Raw genomic sequence first — 23273 nt, forward strand, 5'->3', positions numbered from 1 at the left:
AGGGCAGGAACAAGGCTCCTGGCTGAGACAAAACCTTGGGAAAGGACAGCCCAGAGCTCCTGTCAGCGCAGGGGAGCAGCTGCTTTTCCTGCCCTCAGCAGGAGCTCTGGGATCTGCTGGGCACAGCCTCCACCCAGGGGCTGCTGTGGATTCTGCTCTCCCCACGGGGAGCTCTGACCCCCTCAAAAATCTGCCCCTTTTTTCTGTATTGCTCTTCTTTTTGGTCATTTGAGGAGGTGACTTCCACGAGAGTCTGATCCACAGTTCCATGCAATGAAGGGGAATACTTTGGGATTTTGGGTCACATTCTGCTGTCACAGGCTGAGGAGGGGGATGAGCCAGGCTGGTTCTGTGCCCTGGCAGAGGGAGTGAATTCCATCATCCCTGAGTCCTGCTTTGCCTCCTTCACCTCCTTCCTCCCACTCATGGAACAACCTCTCACTTCTCCCTCACTGCCCCAAGGATATTTCACCCCAATATTTCTCTAAACCTGTTCAGATACCAAAATAAAGTACCTGGAGATTTAAGAAACCCCAACAGAACGAGAAGAGATGAAGCTCATTACAAAAAATAATATTAAATTGGGCGAGGATGAACCCATTGAACATCAGAACTCCTTGTACCAGCTCAGCACAGCAGAGCTCTGCTCCCCCCCAGCCTTTCCAGGCTGGGGGATTTGGGGTGATCCCTCCTTTGGGGTCCCTGCCAAGGCCTGCAGAGCATCACTGAGGAGCAGAAAAACTCAGATTCAAACATCCACTGTGGAAATTTTGGGTGGTTTTTTTTATTTTTAACCCAGCTCTTCACTTTCCCCAGCACAAACCTTCCTCCAATCCCACCCCTCACTGCAATCTTGCCCAGGGCAACGTTGCCTCTTGATAATTGCAGCCTTTGTGTTCACCTCCAGAATGAAGAGACACGCAGGGGATAATTTGGGGGCTGCAGGGAGATGATTTCAAACTGAACCTTTAAAATAAAATTTAAAAAAAAAAAAAAAAAAAAAAAGAATATGCAGAGCTGGGTGATGTGAGGCAAGAAAAAAAAAATCCTCTCCCCTCTGATCCACAGCACACACACATCACTCTCCCTTCTGCCAGCACTGGGGATTGAGGGGGATCAGCTGGAATTCAGCAGTTTTGGGAAGGTCCACATTGGCTGCAGGAGCATTTTTGACTCAAGGAGCCCACAGAACAGCGAGACCTCCCTTTCTGTGAAATTTAAATTAAAAAGGTGTTGGGAGTAGTCATTTCACTCCCAGAGCCTTCACCAATTAAGCTGAGTGTTCAATATGGTCAGGTCACCCTCTAATTTGGATTTTTTGTATTATCCACATGTATCATCCACATTAGCCACCCACATGTCAATTCCTAAAAAAAAAAAAAAAAAAAAAATTAAAAATTGATTTTAAAAATTAAAATCATTGTTGCAAGTTGCTGGGCTGAACATAAAGCAAGAGCATAATGAAGGTGAGAGCTGCTGACCCTCCCTCCTAATCCCCTGTAAATTCACCCCAAAAAGTCACGAACTACATCATATTACTTCTTACAGGCTGACATATTTCCCTGATCTTTCATGGGCCACATGGGGAAACAGTTTTCCTCCTGATCTGAATGAAGAAGAAAAACAGTGATCCTAATCAACCGTTTACCCTCAGTGCCTTCCCCAAACAAATCTGGGAAAGAGCTTAAAGGCTTGGGAATATCCTCGACCCTGCTTGATGCACTGTAATAACCCTACCTAATTATACTGATATAAAAACTAATTGGAAAGATAGCAAATGTCAGGGTAAGATGCAAATTGTAGGGTGTTAATTGCTGAACAGGTGCTGGAATAGAATTAAATGAGCATCTTGATTAGGAGAGTGGAAAAAACAAATGTGGACCCCCCGAAATCGAGTTGGCCGAGTGAATTATTTAGCAGCCTCCTGGTAGCAGCAGAGGGGTCGTGTTGGTGTGACCTCTGCTTTGTCAGGCCTGGGCTGGCAAAACAATGCTCAACTCCAGGAGAAAATGTGGTTTAGAGACAGAGATGGGACACAGGAGATTTTCAGTGGGATGAGGATTTTATATATATATATATCTATATCTATATATATATATAGATATATCTATCAAGATAAGGGGAAGTTTTTCACATGGGTTATTGGGAATTGCTGAACTCCAGGAGAAAACATGGCTTAGGAGACAGAGATGGGACCAAGGAATTGGGAGAATTGTCAGTGGGATGAAGGAGGAGGATTTTATATATATATATATATATATATATATATATATATATATATATATATATAATAAGATAAGGGGAAGTTTTCCATGTGGGTTATTGGGGTGACAGGGAATTGCTGAACTCCAGGAGAAAATGTGACTTAAGAGGCAGAGACAGGACTGTGGGACACAGGAAATTTTCAGTGGAATGAGGATTTTTTTTAAATATATATAACAAGGTAACACCTCGCTTATTGGGGTGCCATGGAATTGCTGATCCCACAGAACCCCTGAGTACAGAACTCTCATCTCTCCCACCCCTGCAGGGAGTTTTCTGCCATTTACAGCAAATATTTTGGAGATCCGAAACCTGCACCAGACAAAAAAAAATGCACCAAAAGCTAATTTTTCTATCTCCCCACAGGAGGAATTCCCTCCAGAGGCAGGAGCCCTGCAGTGACAGTGGATTTTTTTTCACACAGACCCTTCAAAACCCGTCTCATGTTTCAGTGGCCACTCGGTGCCCATGGACAGATCAGCTCAAATGACACCAATTAGAACCAGCAGTGAGGAAACTGGAGGAGATTTGGGGCACAGGAGCAGAATTATTCTCATGAAGGATTTTATCCCCACTCTTTAATCTGAGGTTATTTTTTCTTGGTGAAACAGTTAAAAATTTGCATGAGGATGCTGATTATAGAACCTGAGGACATTGATTACAGATCCAGGTTTTATTAAAGAAAAGCTTCTTATTCTCAAAGACTTTCAACAAGTGACAAAACCAACTGAAATGTTTTGCCAGTCATGAAAAAAATAAAACTATTAAGACTTCCAGAAGACAAATTTTTTAAGAAACTACCAAAAATATTATGGTTATTCAGATTTATGAATTACTTTACACACAATGGTTCAAAGAGCTGCGGTGTGGGGTAGAAAATAAACATTTAACATTTTATTTGAGTCCATTTAATAAACAAACACATTTCCCTCCATAGCAGAAATTATAATTGGGGGCAAGTTGAATTTATTGCATTATTTTAGAAGCAGCTACAGGCTCAGCCTAAAGCAAAACCACCAAATTTTTAGGCACAGCTCAAACCCCTCTGCATTCCAGAGAGAAGAGATAGAGAAGGAAGAACTAAAACACAAAAAAAACCAACCAGGACAAAGGTCCTGGACAGCCTTAAAATATGAAGAGGATTTTAAAAAGATAATTAAATATCTAAAGATATCTTTATCTAAAAATCCTTCTGACACTGATGGGGCTCAGGCAGAGGTGGGAATACAATCCCTGAATATTCCTGGATTTTCCTCCAGAGGAACAAACCAACCTGCACAAGGTGCCAGTGACACAGAGACACAGGGCAGGGCAGGGCAGAGACCTTTCCCCACCCAAACACAGAAATCTCAGTGAAAAAACATCTGCAACGGTGACAGAGCTGCAGAAAGGGACATTTATACACCAGGAAATGCAAGAAAGGGGCAAGAAAGTACCAAGGAAAAAAAAAAAACAAACAAACCACAAGAAAGTGTTTAGGAAGTACAAGAGAGGGACAATTGTCAAGGAAATGCAAGAAAAAGACAAGAAATTGTTTAGGAAATCCAAGAAAAAGACAAGAAAGAAAGGGACAAGAAAGGGACAAGAAATTGTCAAGGAGATGCAAGAAAGGGACAAAGAAAAGCAAAAAAAAAAAAAAAAAAGACAAGAAATTGTCAAGGAAATGCAAGAAAAAAGACAAGAAAGTGTTTAGGAAGTGCAAGAAAAAGACAATAAAGTGTCGAGGAAATGCAAGAAAGGGAAAAAAATGTGTCTAGAAAATTCAAGAAAGGGATTCCCCACCCCAGGAACAGTTTCAGTCTCTGTTTCTGACATTTTAGGGAAATCTCTGGGCAGGAGCAGGGTCCTGCCTGGGCCGGTGGCCTGAGGACACACAAGTGACAGTGACACTCCTGGAGGCACCAAAGGACAGCTGGAAATGGGAGAACCAGATGTCCCTGAAGGAATGCTGGGAAACCATTCAGATAAAGAGGAAAAGGGAAAAAAAATACCCCAAAAAACATCTTTAACCAAAACATCCCCCAGGATGGGTTTGTTGTTGGTTTTTTTTGAGGTTCTGTGTGACCAAGTGACACTGACAGGACACTGGGCAGTTTTTTCTCTCCTCTTTAACAGAGGAATTGGGACTGAGCAGAAACTTTGTCAGCATCAGGAGGAAAGATTGACACTGGCAGGGATTCAGGTGGGAAAGTTGTGGTTGATTTTCTTCCAGGCCCTGAGCACCCACGATCCCAAAGAGAAAACCAAATTCAAGTGCCCCAAATCCAAATTACAGTTCATATCCAAGCACTCTTAAACCAAATTACAATTCATATTTAACCACCCAAAATCCAAATTACAATTTATATCCAACTACTCCCAATTCAAATGACAATTTATATTTTTAAGAATTCCTAATCCAAATTACAATTCATATTTAAGCACTCCAAACCCAAATTGCAATTTATATCCAAGCACTCCTAACCCAAATCACAATTTATATTTTTAAGCACTCCTAATCCAGATTACAATTCATATTTAACCACCCAAAATCCAAATTACAATTTATATTCAACAACTCCTAATCCAAATGACAATTTATATTTTTAAACACTCCTAATCCAAATTACAAATCATATTTAAGCACTCCAAACCCAAATTGCAATTTATATCCAACCACTCCTAACCCAAATCACAAATTATATCCAAGCACTCCAAATCCAAATCACAATTTATATTTTTAAGCATTCCTAACCCAACAATTCATATTTTTAAGCACTCCTAATTCAAATTACAATTTATATTTTTAAAGATCTCCTAATCCAGATTACAAGTTTGAAGGCCCAGGGAACTTTCTGGCAGCCATAAATTCCAAGCTCATTTCCACAGTCAAAGGTAAATTGTAGGCAGGTAAAATGAAGGTAAATGGGTGTGGAATGAGGCAGAATTCAGCTTTATCAGCCTCTCAAAACTGCATTTTTTGGTTTAGAGAGCCTGAGAAACTCAAGTTTCACCTTTTCAAAAAAAAAAAAAAAAAAAAAAAAAAAAAAAAAAAAAAAAAAAAAAGAAGGCAACTTTAAGATGTGAATTTTCTTACAGAAAGTCTGTGACAGTGAAAGGAAGGAGGAGCCCAATTATCAATCTTTGCACTTTCACTTTTCTTTTCAGGCCTTACTTCATGTAAACTATTCCCATACACCCTTCATAATGATGATGTCAGATAATCCAGAGTGTTAATTGCTTTGCTGAACCAGGATCCAATTTAAAATAACTTTTTATGATAAGCAACCCTAAACACACAGCTCTTAAAAATTAATTAAATGTTATTTGTGAGACACCAGCACTCAGCTTTTATTTTTTTTATGCCACGAGCTGGTTCCATGAGTTTGTTGTGAGCTCTGGAATTGTTCTTCCCCTTCTCAAACACTCCAGGAAAAGGAACCTTTGTGTTCCTGGTTGATCCAAACCCACCTGGAGTCTCTGCGCCCTCCCAACAGCCCTGGGGTAGAAATGGACAATTATTTATCCCCTCTCTGACCCAAACCTCTCCCACTGAGCTGCAGAGACCCAAAACAAGGGCCCAGAGGGGGATCAGGGAGTGGAAAACTTTTCCCCTGGAACAAAAAAAGAGACCCAAGCAGAGAGGAAGGAGCTCCTGCAATGATCAGGATAAAAAGCACAATCAGAACACCTCTTAAAATTATTTAAATATTATTTGTGAGACACCAGCACTCAGATTTCATTTCTTCATGCCATGAGCTGGTTTCATGAGTTTGTTGTGTGCTGTTTCCAGCTGCTTTAAGAACCCCTGGAATTGTTCTCCCTCTCCCCAAACACTCCAGGATCTCCTGTCAGGGTCGGTTTGGAAAAGGAATCTGTTTGTTCCTGGTTGATCCAAACCCACCTCGAGTCTCTGCGCCCTCCCAACAGTCCTGGGATAGAAATGGACAATTATTTATCCCCTCTCTGACCCAAACCTCTCCCACTGAGCTGCAGAGACCCAAAACAAGGGCCCAGAGGGGAATCAGGGGGTGGAAAACATTTTCCCTGGAGTGAAAAAAGACCTAAGGAGAGAAGAAAGGAGCTCCTGCAATGATCAGGGTGAAAGGCACAATCAGAACATGCAGAATCAGAATTCTCCCACATTCCATGGAGGAATTCCCTGGTTCTTTGAGGGAATGGAATTCCCATTGGGAATGCAAAGGAAGGACATTCAGAGGAGCAGCTTCCTCAAGGCTACACCCAAAACTCTTATTTTATTTTTTTTTTCTATTTATAGAGGTGTAAACCCACTTCCAAAATGCCTGAATCCCAACTTTCTGCTGCTTCCACTGAAATTAAATAACGGATTTGCACAAGACAAACACCCAAACCCATAACACACCATTCAAACAGGAGCTTTGGAGGTTGTTCTCTGCTGGAATAAACAAAAATAAAATCTCATCCAGCATGAGAAATTACATTTTCTGGTCAGACCAGCCTTATGTCAACTCCTGCCAGTGACAGACACTGAGAAGGGCAAAGAATTAAATGCCACCATGGGGCAACCAGTTGCCACTTGAGTTTTATTTTATTTTATTTTATTTTATTTTATTTTATTCTATTCTATTCTATTCTATTTTTATTTTATTCTATTTTATTTTATTCTGTTCTATTCTATTTTATTTTATTCCAATTTATTTTATTATATTTTATTCTATTTTTATTCTATTTTATTCTATTTTATTCTAATTTATTTTATTCTATTTTGTTTTATTTTTATTTTATTCTATTTTATTCTATTTTGTTCTATTCTATTCTATTCTATTCTATTCTAATTTATTTTATTTTTATTCTATTTTATTCTACTCTATTCTCTTGTATTTTTTTTGTGGTGGTTTTTTTTTGTTTGTTTGTTTTTTTGTTTTTTTGTTTTTTTTGTTTTGTTTTGGTTTGGTTTTTTTGGGGGGTTTTTTTTGGTTTTTTTTGTTTTTTTTTTTTTTTTTTTTTTTTTTTGTTTTTTGTTTTTTTTTGTTTGTTTTTTTTTTTTTTTTTTTTTGTTATTTTTATTTTCTTGAAACAACCTTTGTAAGAAGACACAACCCCATTGAGGGAAGAGCTGTTTTCCTAATGGGCACTGGGGCTAAATAAGCTGACTGCTTAAAAACCAGCTTGGGAGCCCCAGCAAAAGAGAGAAAATTATTGCTTCCTGTCATGACCAAATATTAAACACAGCACACACCTAATGGCTCTATCACTCCCCGGGGAAGGAGCTTTATGAACAATAAAATCCCCGCAGACTCGCTCTGGTTTGGGCTTGGGAGGCTCATTATGGGCTCAGCGAGCCAGGGCAATCTGCAAACTTGGAGGAAAAAGCCACCAAAGGTGGAGCTGAGAGTGGGGTGCCCGTGGAGATGTCAGGGGTTGTTTGTGGGGAAAAGGAGAAGAGGAGATGGGCAGGAAAAGGGAAAGTAATAAGGAAAAATAAGGAAAGGTAATAAGGAAAAATAAGGAAAGATAATAAGGAAAAATAAGGAAAGATAAGGAGGGAAAAGGAAAGATAAGGAGGGAAAATAAGGATGGCCTGGACTGGATGAACAGCAGAGGATTAAAGATCCAAACTAAAGAGAAAAAAAGGGGATCACAGGAGCAGAGGGGAAATGTTATTCCAGGAGTTGCTGACGTGATCCAGCCTGGAATACAAAACTTGGGTTCCACTCCTTGGTGTGCAGTGTGTCCTACAAAAATGACTTTAATGATGTCTCCTACATCATCTTTTGCCAATGATACAACCTTTAAACAGCTTTAAAATTCCTTCTCCAACTGATTTAAGCTTCAGATACCTTCAATCTCAATCTTTTCCTTTCTTCACAAGGATTTGGGGATGATATTCCAAGCAGGAAAAGTTGTTTCACAGCCCATCTATGAAAGCAGCAACACATTAATTGGGAGAATTTATTTTTTTTTTTTAGTTTCAGAGGTGAAGCAATCAGCTCAGAGAGGCTGAAACAAACCCTGGGATGTTTACGGGGGCAGAAAATACGGGAGATCCCACCAGAAACAGATGGTGGAAGGAACACACAGGGAAGGGATGAAGAGAAACAAAAGGTTCAAAAGGGAAGCAAAGAGGCAGCAACTAAAAAGCTTGGGGCAGATGAAGTGACAAGTCCATAAAACCAGGTCTAGACAGAGGCCGAGAGGAGTGCAGAAGTGAGAAGGAAGAGTATTTCAGGTCATAAATACACAGAGGGTGCTTTCATTAGGATGCAAATACTCTGAAATATCGGTGTTTTTATTGATGGGCGCAGACAGAGTGGGGAGAGCACAGACCCAGGACTGGAGCTGTCACACTCTGCTGCTCTGCATGGCCAGAATTTCTTCTGTGCTGTTTGCACAGCGAGTTTATCCTCAGCTCCTATTCCCAGAGGTGCTTTAGTCCATGGGAAACTTGTTTTCCATTCCCCTTTCCACTACTACCAACCCCATTGATCCCAAAGCTCCTCACTCTGCTCTCTGGGGGGTCAGCTCCCCTCAACCTCCTCACTCGCTGTTTTTGGGCACAAACTGGGCCAAATTCTCCCCATTTTACAGCAAAATGCCTCAATTTTATAAAAAAACAAGGATTCTCCTACAGCATTTGTAAACTTTGCTCAAAGCTTTGCACAGGATTTGTCCCCAGCACCATCAGTGTCTTTATCTCAACTAATTCAAGGTTGGAATCCATCCATGGTGGTGTCCAGAGAATCATTATCTGATTTATGCAGAGCTGCCAAAATCCTTTGGGTCTTGTCTTCATTGGGTTTATTTTTTATTTTTTTTAAGGTTTCCAGGCAGTAGTAGCAACACTCAGATTTTATTTCTTTATTAGAAAATCTTTGGGTTATATAATGTGGCCTTGCTTAGGCTCAGTTGTGTTTCCCTCTCAGTTCTCAGGACATGAGCTCAATGTTCCAGTTATGGATTTAATGCATAGTTCCACTTTATATATTTAATGGATAGTTCCAGTTTATAGGTTTAATATTGAAGGGATCAATAGTGGTGGGCACTGTCACACAGGTGTTCCCTCTAACACATCCCAAAAATCCTCTCAGTGTTTGGAGGGCAGAGATTCCTCCCAGTGAGAGCCCATGGCCAGGAGAAAACCTGCTCAAAACACTGGTGGAAATCAGGTTCCAGCTCTATTAATAATTTTTATTTTATATTTATTTATTTATTTATTTATTTATTATAATTTATATATATATATATGTATATATAATCTGTGCTTGAAACCAGCAGTGATTTAAACCCATCTCTCATTTCTTGCCCCACTCCAGAAGCAGCAGCACCCAACACTCCTGGAGGAAAGAAACTTCCCAAATTTCTCCCAAAGCACCTCTGCTGCGACAGCAAAGCTCTTGCACATCACCAGAGTTATTTCCACACCTCAATTCTCAGAAAATGTGTCTTTGGGAAAGCCAGAAAGTCACATTTGTGGTTTATGGTTAAATACAGACCCCACGGATACAAAAATCCATTTTTGGGGGCTGTGATGGGGAGAAAGGAGCAGAACCCAGAACTTCCCCTGACCCAACCAGTCCATTCTTCATTTTTCTAACAAGTTCAAAAAAGTCATCTCAGCTTCTTCTGACTCACCAGCCTGCTGGAAAATCTGTTGTCTGTCGACGTTAAATGAAAAAAAGATTAAATGACACGAGCTACTCTCCAGTTTAGCCCATTTACAAGCTTTAAGTGTTTGCACACATCAAGGATTTCAAGATGTTTTGGACAGCAAACTAGCAAAAGAATTTTCTTTTTTTTTTTTTTTTGTCTAAAAGAGAAAAGGGGGTGTTGGGGAGGGGGGGAAATAAAAAAGAAACAAACAAATTAGGCACTAAGAGAAGCACTTGTCAAAGGGCTGGGATGGTGCACTTTGAGTTACTGACTCCCCACAAACATCCAGTCTACTAAAAAATTCATAAAGAGACAGATGGCACAACAGCAGCTCTTTGCAGGAGAGCAGGGTTGAGCAGGGAACAAAGGGGGTTTTGACTCCCTGGGACAAGGGGGGAGATCACTGAGGGTTTGGGGCACTCAGGGGGATGGGAGCAGCTCCTGGTTTCACCCCACAAATCCCCAAATATTCATTTAATAATAATAATAATAATAATAATCCCCAAATATTCATTTTGCCTTCACAGACACCACAGAGAAAAGGGACAGTCAAACTCTGCCATGCAAGTTAAATCCTCCTGGCAGCAGGAAGGTGAAAAATAAACCCCAAAAATCTCATTTTCAGGGGTCTGACACCACTTTCCACAGGCAGGTATTGCTTTGCTTTAAGGGGGGAAACTGAGGCACACGATGTCACTAAAGGTGATAAGGCAACCCAGTGTCTGTAGGAATTTTTAAGTGTTTCTCTCTATTGGAAAAAGGGGAAGGAATAAAGGCAAAAAAAAATAAAAAAAGTAAAATTTTCAGATAAAAATGTCACACCAATTCTCCCCTGTACCGCAGAGGCTTCAATTAAACAACAGCTTCAGTAAACTCAGTGAAACATTAAGAGAACAAGTACACAAAATAACCTCCTCTAAAGAGCTGGAATAGTCAAGGAACACAAAGAAAAATTTTTTAAAAACAAAAATATCATTGCCATTTGATGAATTTATATCCAAAAATCTACACAACTCACCTACAATGAGAGAGAAAACCTGCAGTAAAGTAGTTAATTAAATTAATTTGCTTCTTCTACAACCTCTTAATTCCAACACCAAGTTTCTTTTTGTTGGCGTAAGCAGGATGGGAAAGGCAACAAACTGAGTGATTCTACCATGGGTGTAATAAAATCCATTTTTCAGTTTGAAGTGTCATCTTCAGAGGGATGAAAAATCCCCCCAGCCCCTGCCCCTCACACCCTGCCTGTGATTTCCACAAAGGAAACACAAAAATCACTCTCCAATATCAAGGAACTACCAGGAACAGCAAGAACCTCCAACTTCAGCCACGAGGGAGGAGGGAAAAAAGATAATATTTACATTTTTGATGTGTCTTAAACTCTTAAATTAACCAATTCCACAGATACTCCAAAGGATGAGGAGAAATCCAGGATGGATCCACCAGAGCTGGGAACGCACCAGAACCAACTCAGCTCTGGTTAATTCTGGTTGTTCACACAAAGCCAAATCTTGCTGTGACATGTTAAGAACTAATTATGGCTCTTGTTGTCCAAAATTTTGGAGTGTGAGAGTTTCTGGATTAAAAATGCAACCCCAGATCCCCCCAGCCCCTGCCCCTCACACCCTGCCTGTGATTGCCACAAAGGAAACACAAAAATCACTCTCCAATATCAAGGAATTACCTGGAACAGCAAGAACCTCCAACTTCAGCCATGAGGGAGGAGGGAAAAATGATAATATTTATATTTTTGATGTCTCTTAAAGCGACCAATTCCACAGATACCAACTCCAAAGGTGAGGAGAAATCCAGGATGGATCCAGCAGAGCTGGGAACACACCAGAACCAACTCAGCTCTGGTTAATTCTGGCTGTGCACACAAAGTCAAATCTTGCTGTGACATTTTGAGAACTAATTGTGGCTCTTATTGTCCAAAATTTCAGAGTGTAAGTGTTTCTGGATTAAAAATGCAACCCCAGATCCCTCCAGCCCCTGCCCCTCACACCCTGCCTGTGATTTCCATAAAGAAAACACAAAATTCACTCTCCAATATCAAGGAACTACCAGGAACAGCAAGAACCACCAACTTCAGCCATAAGGGAGGAGGGAAAAAAGATAATGTTTATATTTTTGTTGTCTCTTAAACTCTTAAACTAACCATTTCCACAGATACTCCAAAGGGTGAGGAGAAATCCAGGATGGATCCACCAGAGCTGGGAACGCACCAGAACCAGCTCAGCTCTGGTTAATTCTGGTTGTTCACACAAAGCCAAATCTTGCTGTGACATGTTAAGAACTAATTATGGCTCTTGTTGTCCAAAATTTTGGAGTGTGAGAGTTTCTGGATTAAAAATGCAACCCCAGATCCCCCTAGCCCCTGCCCCTCAGACCCTGCCTGTGATTTTCACAAAGGAAACACAAAAATCACTCTCCAGTTTCAAGGAACTACCAGGAACAGCAAGAACCACCAACTTCAGCCATGAGGGAGGAGGGAAAAATGATAATATTTACATTTTTGATGTCTCTTAAACTCTTAAACTAACCAATTCCACAGATACCAACTCCAAAAGGTGAAGAGAAATCCAGGATGGATCCACCAGAAACACATCAGAACCAACTCAGCTCTGGTTAATTCTGGCTGTGCACACAAAGTCAAAGCTTGCTGTGACATTTTGAGAACTGATTATGGCTCTTGTTGTCCAAAACTTTGGAGTATAAGAGTCTCTGGATTAAAAATGCAACCCCAGGTCCTTCCAGCTCCAGTGGAATTCCCAATTCTCCAGTGGAATTCCCAGTTCTCCAGTGGAATTCCCAGTTCTCCAGTGGAATTCCCAATTCTCCAGTGGAATTCCCAGTTCTCCGGTGGATTTCCCAGTTTTGGGCACCTGTAAGAGCAGCACTGCAGGAGCTGAGCTGTTCTCTCCCTGTTAAACCAGAGGCATCGCTCTGAAATCAAACTCTGACCAGAGTGACACTGCAATTGTGGCTCAGAACATCACAGGAATCGAGATATTCCAATAAATCCTGCAGATCTCTGGCAGCAGGAGAGGGCGCACACTCAGCTCCAGGGGAGCAGTTCCCCTTTCATATGGAAACGTTCTCATTTCCAAGAGGGAGTGGAAAAATAACTTTGCAAGGCCCTTCGGATCTAAATCCAGTCCCCGGAGCAAAGGTCACTGCAGAAATGTTTTATTCAGCATCAGGACTTTTGGAATTCTTTCAAGGAGAAGGAGAAGCCCAACAACAACAACAACAGGGCTGAGATTTTTTTTTTTTTTCCCACTGAACTATTTCTTCCATTTTTAAATGGGGATACAAGTCTCCAGGGCTGGGTGAACACCAGTGGATTGTGTCTCCCTCCAGCACAAAGCAGGTGAAAAATTGGGGGGAGAAAAAATAAAGGGGAAATCACTGTTTTGATGGTGGAGTTGTGGTTGAACTCAATGACCTTGGAGACTTTTCTCCCCAAATCTCAAAGATTCTGGGATTTCACGTGTTTCGCTTTGCCCTCACTGCTTAAACACAGCTCTGAATAACACAAAAAGGTGTTTTTGCAATTCTTCTCTCTCCATTTCCCTTTTGTCCTTTGCTTCTTTCACCAAGCCAGGATAAACTCTTCTCTCTGGGGCCTAAATCAGATTTAGTGGCTGCCTTTAACACCAACTGGAGCAGCTTTATCAGGCTGCACCTTTTATTTATTCCCCTCCCTGAGCTCCAGAGCTCACCTGGAATGGAGAGAAAGGGAAGAACCAAGACACAAAAAGGAGCTGCCAGGCTGAGCCTGGAGGATGATTCCACACCAAGAGAATATTGCTGTGAGCAGGGCAGGCAGGAAAAAGAATTCTGGGCTCAGAACAACTTAGGAGAGGTCTGGATGGAGTTGGGAGAGGCCTTAGAGCAAAACAGAAAAGTTTGGGCTGGCTGAGCACCACAGGTGAGTTGTGATGCACATTTTACACTCACAGCTGTTAGAAAGAAAAATCTTGATTTTTTTTCTCATAGTTTCCATTTCATTTTATATCAAAAGATCCCAAACTCCCCCCAGGAAGGGTCAGAATCCTCACTCTGCATGAGCACAGGCTGATAATGACATAGTTAAACACAGGCCCTGGGAATGGCTACAAAAATACATTTTTGGGGGGGAAAGGAGCAGAACCCAGGACTTCCACTGACCCAACCTGCCCATTCTTCATTTTTCTACCTCTGCCTTGGGATTACAAATTCATCTGGGGTAGGAACTGCCCCTGTCAAGGTCTCAGTCCAGGGGCAAAACAGAAAAGGTTGGGGCTGGCTGAGCACCACAGGTGAGTTGTGATGCACATTTTACACTCACAGCTGTTAGAAAGAAAAATCTTGATTTTTTTCTCATAGTTTCCGTTTCATTTTACATCGGAAGATCCCAAATTTCCCCCCCCCCCAGGAAGGCTCAGAATCCTCACTCTGCATCAGGACAGTTAAACACAGACCTTGGGAATGGCTACAAAAATACATTTTTTGGGGGAAAGGAGCAGAACCCAGAATTTCCACTGACCCAACCTGCCCATTCTTCGTTTTTCCACCACTGCCCTGGGATTACAAATTCAGCTGGGGTAGGAACTGCCCTGTCAAGGTCTCAGTCCAGGAGCAAATCCATCCCCAGCTGCTCCCCAGTAAAATTCAAACTCCAGGCTGGGAAGTTCCCAAATGCACATTCAGAGCAAGAGTCCACACAGCCAAAAATAAGCTCCAAATTTCACAGGAAAGGTCAAGATGGCACATCCAGAACTTCTCTCCCCAAAGAACCCATTTCACTGCCGCTTCCAGCTCTGGCCCCAGCCACAACTTGTGAGAACAGAATTAAAAGGGAAAAAAAAAAAACCCCATGGGGTAAAGGGAGAACCCAGCACCTCTTCAGAGTTCCAAAATTATTTTGATTAATTTTTAAAAATGGAGGAAATTATTGCAGGTCTTGATTCAAAGCAGCTTTACTCCTCTGAGTGCCAAAATTTCCAAATATTTGGAAGTATTTCCGAGTGTTTCCACGAGAAATACTGTGACAAATAAAGCTTAGAAAGGAGATAGATCGGGCCAGGCACAGACAGGAATAAAAACTGACTCTAAAATAATCCACTCAGCTCTCCTGGAGGGAAAATAAACCCTTCAACAGTTACTACAGAATAATCTGGGGGAAAACATTTTTTTCCCCAATTTTTCCTTATTTACCGTTCCCCTTCTGGAGCCCTTGAACGGGTTTGCTCCTTTCTGGGGCAGCTCTGCCTGGTTTTATTTTCCCTTGAAAAAATAAAATCTGAGCCTTGCTGGGCTCCAGATTTCAAACCTTTCCACGTTCAGTGAGTTCCACACCAAGGAAGTTTTTAACTCTCCCCCAAATCCACACAATTGACCTAAAAATTGGCAAAAGGACCCAAACCTGGAACTGAAAGTGGGTCATACACAAAACTCTTCTGCATAAAATTGGTCACAATCCCCACCTGTCAGATTCCATGTTTTGGTTTTTTTGTCTTGTTATATTTCTATTTACAAAATTTTTGCATTTTGCCTTTTTATCCCTCCCTTTCTGCCCAGATTTTTACAAAAGTGTTGGGTTTTTTTGCTAAAGAACATCCCTGGAGCTGCCAGGTTTATCTGTCTCAGCAGTTGGGGAGGAGAGAACGTTCCAGGTGCTCACACGGAATATTTCACAATAAAAACATATAAAACATTTTTTTATAAAAAATATAGTCACAATAAAATAAAAATATATTCACAACAAAGCCAAAACTTCATTTAGAAAACCAAACATCAATTTTGACAAGGCAGACATTGACAGATAATGAAGGAGGAACAACCTCAGACCGTTCAAAGTGAAAAAACAACAATTTTTTGAGATTTTTTTGCAGGAAAAACGAAGTTTCATTTCCTACCTGTCGATGATCACAGGGTCGGACGGAGTCTCGTTCCTGTTGCCACAACTTTTCTTCTCACAGCACCGACTGGAGAGGGAAAAAAACCCAAAATTAAACAACCACTGGGGCATTTGAGAGCAAAGAACCAGCTCAAAGTGTGTCAGAAAACCTTCAGCATTTGATATAGGCCTGGAAGAGAAATTGTATATATGTATATCTATAAAAGTATATTAAAATAAAAATCATAAATGTATATATATGTATATTTTATATATATATTAAAATTATATATACATATAGATATACATATATATATGTATAGATATACATATATATAAAAATATACATATAAAAATATATAAAATATACATATTGATATACACATATATAAAAATACACATATATATACACATATAAATACACATATAGATATAATATAGATATACATATATAGAGATAGATATAGATATACACATATATATATATATATATATATATAAATTCTGCTTTCCAGAAGGGAAAATATATAAATATATATATATAATATACACATTGATATATACATATATATACACATATAAATACACATATAGATATAATATAGATATGTATATATAGATAGATATAGATATAGATATAGATATACATATACATATACATATACATACATATATAAATTCTGCTTTCCAGAAGGGAAAATATATAAAAATATATATAAAATATACATATTGATATACACATACATATGCACATATAAATACACATATAGATATAGACATAGAAATAGATATACATATACATATATATATACATATTCATATATATACATATACATATACATACATATATATACATATATAAATTCTGCTTTCCAGAAGGAAAAATTAAAGGAATTAAATGCCTCAATCCTGGCTGGTTCCAGCTGGAGTTTGGCACTTGGCTCCTGCAATCCACCCTGAATTTCCCAGCCAAAAATGAGCAGCACTGTGGGCACACTGGAGACTGAGGTGATGTTTATAAAGGTCTAAGAAGTGATTAACAGATGTCATAATGTCATTAAAGGCACAACCAAATGGGTTATGGGGGATAAAAGCACATCAAGGGGTGTTAGGAGTCATTAAAAGCAACCTAATGGTTAATTCCAATAATGTTATTTTATATATATATATATTTATTTATTTATATATAAAACTTCATTTTTTATTATTATTAAATATCTAATTTTATGTGCTGACTGAAAACTTTGGCACTCTGTGAAAAACCAGAGACTGAACACACTGAGATCCTACGAAGGATCTGAGGAGATGTTTTTGTGGAATCTCTTTGCAATCATTTCAGTGATAAACCCTTAAGGTTAAGCATTAATTTATACACATCCTGTGATAATATTAATTATAATAAATGATGATAAAAATTTTAAAAATCAGGATTTTATTTCCATTGATGTGATCACTGGCATGGGTGATGCTCCCAGCACACACAGTATTTGAGTCTAAAAGATTTTAAATTTTTAATATGTTTTAAAAACAATCCTTGCTCTGAAATCCTCACTTTTAATAATTTGAAAACGCAGAGAAGATTTAAGATTTTTTGTTTTCACACTCAGGTTTTTTTATTCCAAAGCCAACAGGGGATGGGGAGGATGGAGACATCCAAAAGTTTAAAAAGCCTCAATCAGAATTCCCACATCCCTCAGAAGGCACCAGAACTTTCCAGAAGATGTTTTTTCCACATTCTGCATCCATGGACATGTAGAAATTTTGGGGTGGGTATTTTATAGAGGGGGGTGCTGAATGCACCTGCAAAAATATCTCAAGGATTCTGAATGTCAGAGTTCTCCTACTGGGGAGGCGATTTCAAGAAGAATAAAAGTAATTTTTTAAAAAAATTATATATAAATAAATATATATATATAAATAAATATATATATTATTTAAATATATAACTATATTGATATATTAATATAAAATATATATTTTATATAAGATATATTATATATAAATATATATTATATAAAGATAGATAAATAGATAGATGAAATAGCAACAAAATAAAAAGTAAATAAATAAATATTAAATAAATAAATAAATAACTTGTCTTCATTGAAGGCAGAACAAAATACAAAATAAAGTCGGAATGTTTTTCTTGATACAGTAAATATTCAATTATAAACGCCTAAAATGAGAATTTAGGAAAAAAAAAAACAACCCAAAAAACTCTTTTAGATGTGAAAAAATCTCAACATTTCCTCCAGTTTCCAGGAAGTTCCTGCTCTGGGGCTGGGATTTGCAGATTTATTTGAACAGCAGCTCAAACTGTTTCAACATTCCTACACTCCCTCCTTTGCCTCAAAAACCTGCACTTATTCATCGATGCTGCTCCTTTTTTAAAATAAAAGGAAACACTAAATATTTAAAACTCCCTGGGGCAGCCCCTCGAGCTGCTGTAAATTGTCACAACTCCATCATTTCAGTGCAGCTCTGGAAATCCACACCAGGCCACAGCATCACCCTCCCTCTCTTCCTCCTTCCAACTTTATTTTTGGTGCATCTTTTATGAGTTTTGCTGCCTAATTGGTGTTTAGAAAAATAATGGGGTGTTTTTATTCCAGGAGCAAAGAAGGGAGACACTTTTTAAAGGAGAAAATTGTAATAAACTCCCCAAAAAAGCAGAAAATCCTCTTAAAGGAAGATAAACTTGGGATGCACTTTGGCATCTCCAATAAAATAACAAATGGAAAAGAACATTTGGAATAAAATCTCTGCTGGTTTACTGGCCATTATAATAAAGAAAAAAAAAAAAAGAACCAGGTTTTCTAAATATTTCTGTGGTGGTTCCAGGGGTGGTGCCACTTCTTGGAGTGTTTCAGTGTGAATTCTGTTTTAGGAGGAAATTCTGTGAGATTGAGCACGACCTGGCTGAGTTCACAAACAAACGAACCTTGGTTTATTTCTATTTATTATTCTTGGTTTATTTCTATTTATTATTCTCGGTTTATTTCTATTGCCACAATTATGGCAGTTCTGAACTTTGTATTTGTAATATTCAGACTTTTTCCTCCCTAGAACTGTGCCTTGCAGCTGAAGTTCCCCAAATATTTGACTGATATCTGCATTCCTGTCACAGTTGGGGAAAAGATCTTGGTAAGTGATAAACTTTTTCCCCTTTGACCCTGGTACTTTCTAAACCCAAATATATGGAAATTTTTTTTTTTTTTGATGAGGGAGAAGAGTCAAGTGAAGGATTTGTTTGCAGATAAATCAGAGTGGGACTGAAGATGTTCCAGCCCAAAATTTAGCAAAAAATTCCTCCTAAATCCCCATTTCCAGGTGTTTCACCCCATATCATCCCAAAGCCAAACTTCCATCCTTTGTTCTCCTCATATTTGACTAAAACACTTTTAAAATCCATCCCTCAACTTTCCTCCTCTCACCCCAACACCAAAATAATAATAATAATAATAATAAATCAATGACATTCCCACTCAGTTGGTTTCACCAGTTCTGTCTGTAACAGAATTGTTCCAATTTCAGCCCAAACCAAAACCCCCAAACTCTGGTGGTCCAGGATCAAACCTTCAATATTCTCTTCGAGCAAATTATTGGCATGACTTCACCAATATTGACTAATATTGACCGATATTGATCAATATTGGTGTGACTTGACCAATATTTACATTTCTGTTCAGCGTTGGGTTGGGAACACACCTTTGGAGATGCTCATTTGCCTCAGACAAGAATATCGAGGGTTAAGATGATTTTCTACACCTTTTGTTGTTATATTTTCCCCTCTAGTTAGATCTGCTTCAGGGAAATGATGGTTTGTGTTAAGGATGGTCAAGGAAAAAAACTAAAAGCGAACCCAGAAAGCTCCCAGAGACATCCCCAGTCCTACAAACTGAAACCTCATCCCAAAGCCAAAAGCCAAACTTGCATCTTTTCCCCTCCTCATGCTTGAATAAAACACTCTTAAAATCCATCCCTCAACTTCCATCCTTTCCCCTCTTCATACTTTTAAAATCCATCTCTTAACTTCCATCATTTCCTGCTTGACCAAAACCCTTTCAAAATCCATCCCTCAACGTCCTTCCCTTCACCCCAACACCAAAATAATAAAAAAATTTCATTTAAAAAAAAAAAAAAAAAAAAAAATTCCCGTCTCTAATTTCAAACTCAAATAAGCTCACAGCGTGGTGCCTTAAAAATCAAGATTTTATTTCCAGAGACATCCCCAGCCCTACAAACTGAGCACCCCAGAAACCTCATCCCAAAGCCAAACTTCCATCCTTTCCTCTCCTTGTACTTGGCTAAAACACTTTTAAAATCAGTCCCCTTCCTCTTCCAACCTTTCCTTTCCTCATACTTGACTAAAACACTTTTAAAATCCATCTCTTAACTTCCATCATTTCCCCTCTTTATACTTGGACAAAGTACTTTTAAAATCCATCCCTCAACTTCCATCCTTTCCTACTTGACCAAAACCCTTCCAAAACCCATCCCTCAACGTCCTTCCCTTCACCCCAACACCAAAACAATAAAAATAATAACAATAATAATAAAAATTTAAAAAAACCCACCCGCTCTCTAATTTCAAACTCAAATAAGCTCGCAGCATGGTGGCTTAAAAATCAAGATTTTATTTCCAGAGACATCCCCAGCCCTACAAACTGAGCACTCCAGAAACCTCATCCCAAAGCCAAACTTCCATCCTTTCCTCTCCTTGTACTTGACTAAAGCACTATTAAAACCCATCCCTTAACTTCCATCCATTCCCTTCGTCATACTTGACTAAAAGACTTTTAAATTCCATCCCTTAACTTCCATCCATTCTCTTCCTTATACTTGACTAAAATACTTTTAAAATCCATCCCTCGACTTCCATCCTTTCCCTTCTTCATAAACACTTTTATAATCCGTTCCTCAACTTCCATCCATTCCCCTCCTTATACTTGACTAAAACACTCTTAAAATCCATCCCTCAACTTCCATCCTTTCCCCTCTTCATAAACACTTTTAAAATCCATCCCTCAACTTCCATCCATTCCTACTCGACCAAAACCCATCCCTCAACGTCCTTCCCTTCACCCCAACACCAAAATAATAAAAAAATTTCATTTAAAAAAAAAAAAAAAAAAAAAAAATCCCGTCTCTAATTTCAAACTCAAATAAGCTCTCAGCATGGTGGCCTTTGTTTTGTTTTCTCCTGCCCAACTCCTCCCTGCAATTGCATAACAAAAGTGTCTAAATTCACACCATCTGGCCATAAAGGCACGGGCCCCAGCGGCCGCCTGGCCCAGCTGATTAGAGCTCCCGTCTAGGCTGAGCCTTGTGGCCAAAGTCACAGCTGTGGGGCTCGCTGCGCTCAATACAGCTCTGTTATTAGCCAGCTGTAGACCCTGAGATACTTCTGTTCCAATTATAATACCTTTTAACCCCTCCGAGCATTGGGGGCGGATGGGGCTGCCGGCAGCAGCATAACAACGAGTTTTCCTCTTAGTGGGGAATTGGAAGGAAAGGAAGAAGATGAGGGAGAAGGGGAGGTTGTTTTACCTTGATTTTTTTTTTTTCCAGCCCTTAGGATTGTGTTATTCAATACATAAACTCGCCTAATGGGAGTTGTTCTTAAGGAGCCAAATGGCAAAAAAAAAAAAAAAAAAAAAAAAAAGTATTTTTTTTCCAGATTTTTTTTATTTTCCAGATTTTTTTTTCCAGATTTTTTTTCCAGATTTTTTTTTTCCAGATTTTTTTTTCCAGATTTTTTATTTTCCAGATTTTTTTTCCAGATTATTTTTTTTTCAGATTTTTTTTTTTTTCAGATTTTTTTTTTTTCCAGGTTTTTTTTTTTTTTTCAATTCCCATATTGGAAAGGAATAAATGGAGCCTCGCACTGGAAGCACTGAAAGCACTAATTATTGAGAGCTGAACTTTCAATGGCTGTGACAGATTGGTGCAGCCGTATCAATATTTGGACAACTTTCCTGCTAAGCAGGCATCTGTCACTGTCTGAGGGAGACACAGCCACTTTTCGAGGCAAAAAAAATAAAAATAAAAATAAAAATATCTCTCTGTGTGTGTGGTTATGCACAGAAAAATCCTCCCCCCAAAAAAAGCCTTTAACTAGGGAGGATTGGAAGAGGAGCAGAAAGACAGACAGACCCTCCTCGTTTTTTCCCTTTTCAAAAGCAGGAGGCATCAATTCCGACAGCAGAGTGGGTACAGTGCATTAAAATTTTATATACTGTTCCTAATGCAAACTAAACGACGGGGGCTTTAAAAAATTGATGCCGCCACTTAAGCGGCGCACAATGAGGAAGATTTGATTATTGTACTTAAAAGAAATAAAAAATAAAATGTCAAGTTTAACTAGAGCCGGAGCCGTTCCCCTGGTGCGTTATTGGAGGCGACGACTGCGGCGCTCGGAGATGCTCCAGGAAAACACCACATTTAACACCAAACGTCTTCATTAGGATACAGAACGCTTTTTGATTCCCTGCACTAATCTGTGTTTTACACGGGGAGGACGGCCCCGAGTTGTAATTCTCCCTTGGTGAACCTATCAAGCAGCAGAGATGAGAATAATCAGAATATTGGCTCAGGTTTGGGTGACGCCGCCTCGAACCCAGCGCGGAGGAGGTTTGCAGGCATCGCTGGGGCTCGGAAATATCAACGCTGAGCACAGCATTTGGTACCCAGAAAGGCAGGGGGAGGAAGGAGAAGGGGAAAGCCCAAATTAATTTTAAATCAAACAAGTCCATTTTGGAGGAGAAGGAGCTGAAATGGTCGAAGTCCCAAACCAGAGCCAGGCTCTGTGCAGGGGGAGAGGAGACAGGGAATGGGCTCACTGCTCTCATCACAATCCACCACCCAACTGCACCAGAAATGAGAGTTTTCCTCTCCTGTTCTCACCTGGTTGTAGTGAAACCTTTCAGCAGCACAGATCCATATACACATACCCATATATAAATAGATATATAATTATGTACATGAGTTCTAGGCGTGCCACAAAGTCACTTACACACCTTTGATCTTTGCCACTACATCACCAGGTCCTTGTAAAATCCCACCCAACGCATCCCTCCCCTTGTGTTTGGCCACAAATATGGAAATGCTGGTCAAAAGCTCGTTTATTTAATTAATGAGAGCTGCACACAACTGAGAAATGAAACATTTGTTTCATACTCAATACCTGGTTCATGTTACGTTAAAAAGTAATGGAATTGTTGACGTAATTAAGTATTGAAACTAAGACTTTCCCTTGATAAAAGACTTTCCCTTGATAAAAGACTTTCCCTTGATAAAAATTCTGTCCAAATAAGCTTCTCTCACTGCTACATTAACTTAAAAGGTTATTTTAATAAAAACTTTAAAAAAAAACAACAATCAAGTAGCAAACTGCACCATTAAAAGAAGCAACTTTTGAGTCCAACAGCTTAACCCTCTCCCACTGATACAATAAATCACAAACCGTGTTTAATAAAGGTCAGGAGTGGTTTTTGCCTCTTGTTTTATGAACGTT

General features: G+C 39.3%; 1 protein-coding gene across 1 annotated transcript in view; it reads right to left on the reverse strand.

Moving 5' to 3' along the window:
• The window catches only part of EBF2 (EBF transcription factor 2), a gene marked incomplete at its 3' end in the record, with an annotated part of 151792 nt that overhangs the window by 122421 nt on the left and 6098 nt on the right, over positions 1–23273 (reverse strand). The window contains exon 6 of the mRNA XM_083880562.1: positions 15777–15845. Within this exon, the coding sequence (XP_083736688.1) occupies positions 15777–15845 (69 nt within the window). The remainder of the gene's footprint in view (positions 1–15776; positions 15846–23273) is intronic.

This window comes from Zosterops lateralis (genome assembly GCF_965231275.1).
Source record: "Zosterops lateralis genome assembly, chromosome: 30".
NCBI lineage: Eukaryota > Metazoa > Chordata > Aves > Passeriformes > Zosteropidae > Zosterops > Zosterops lateralis.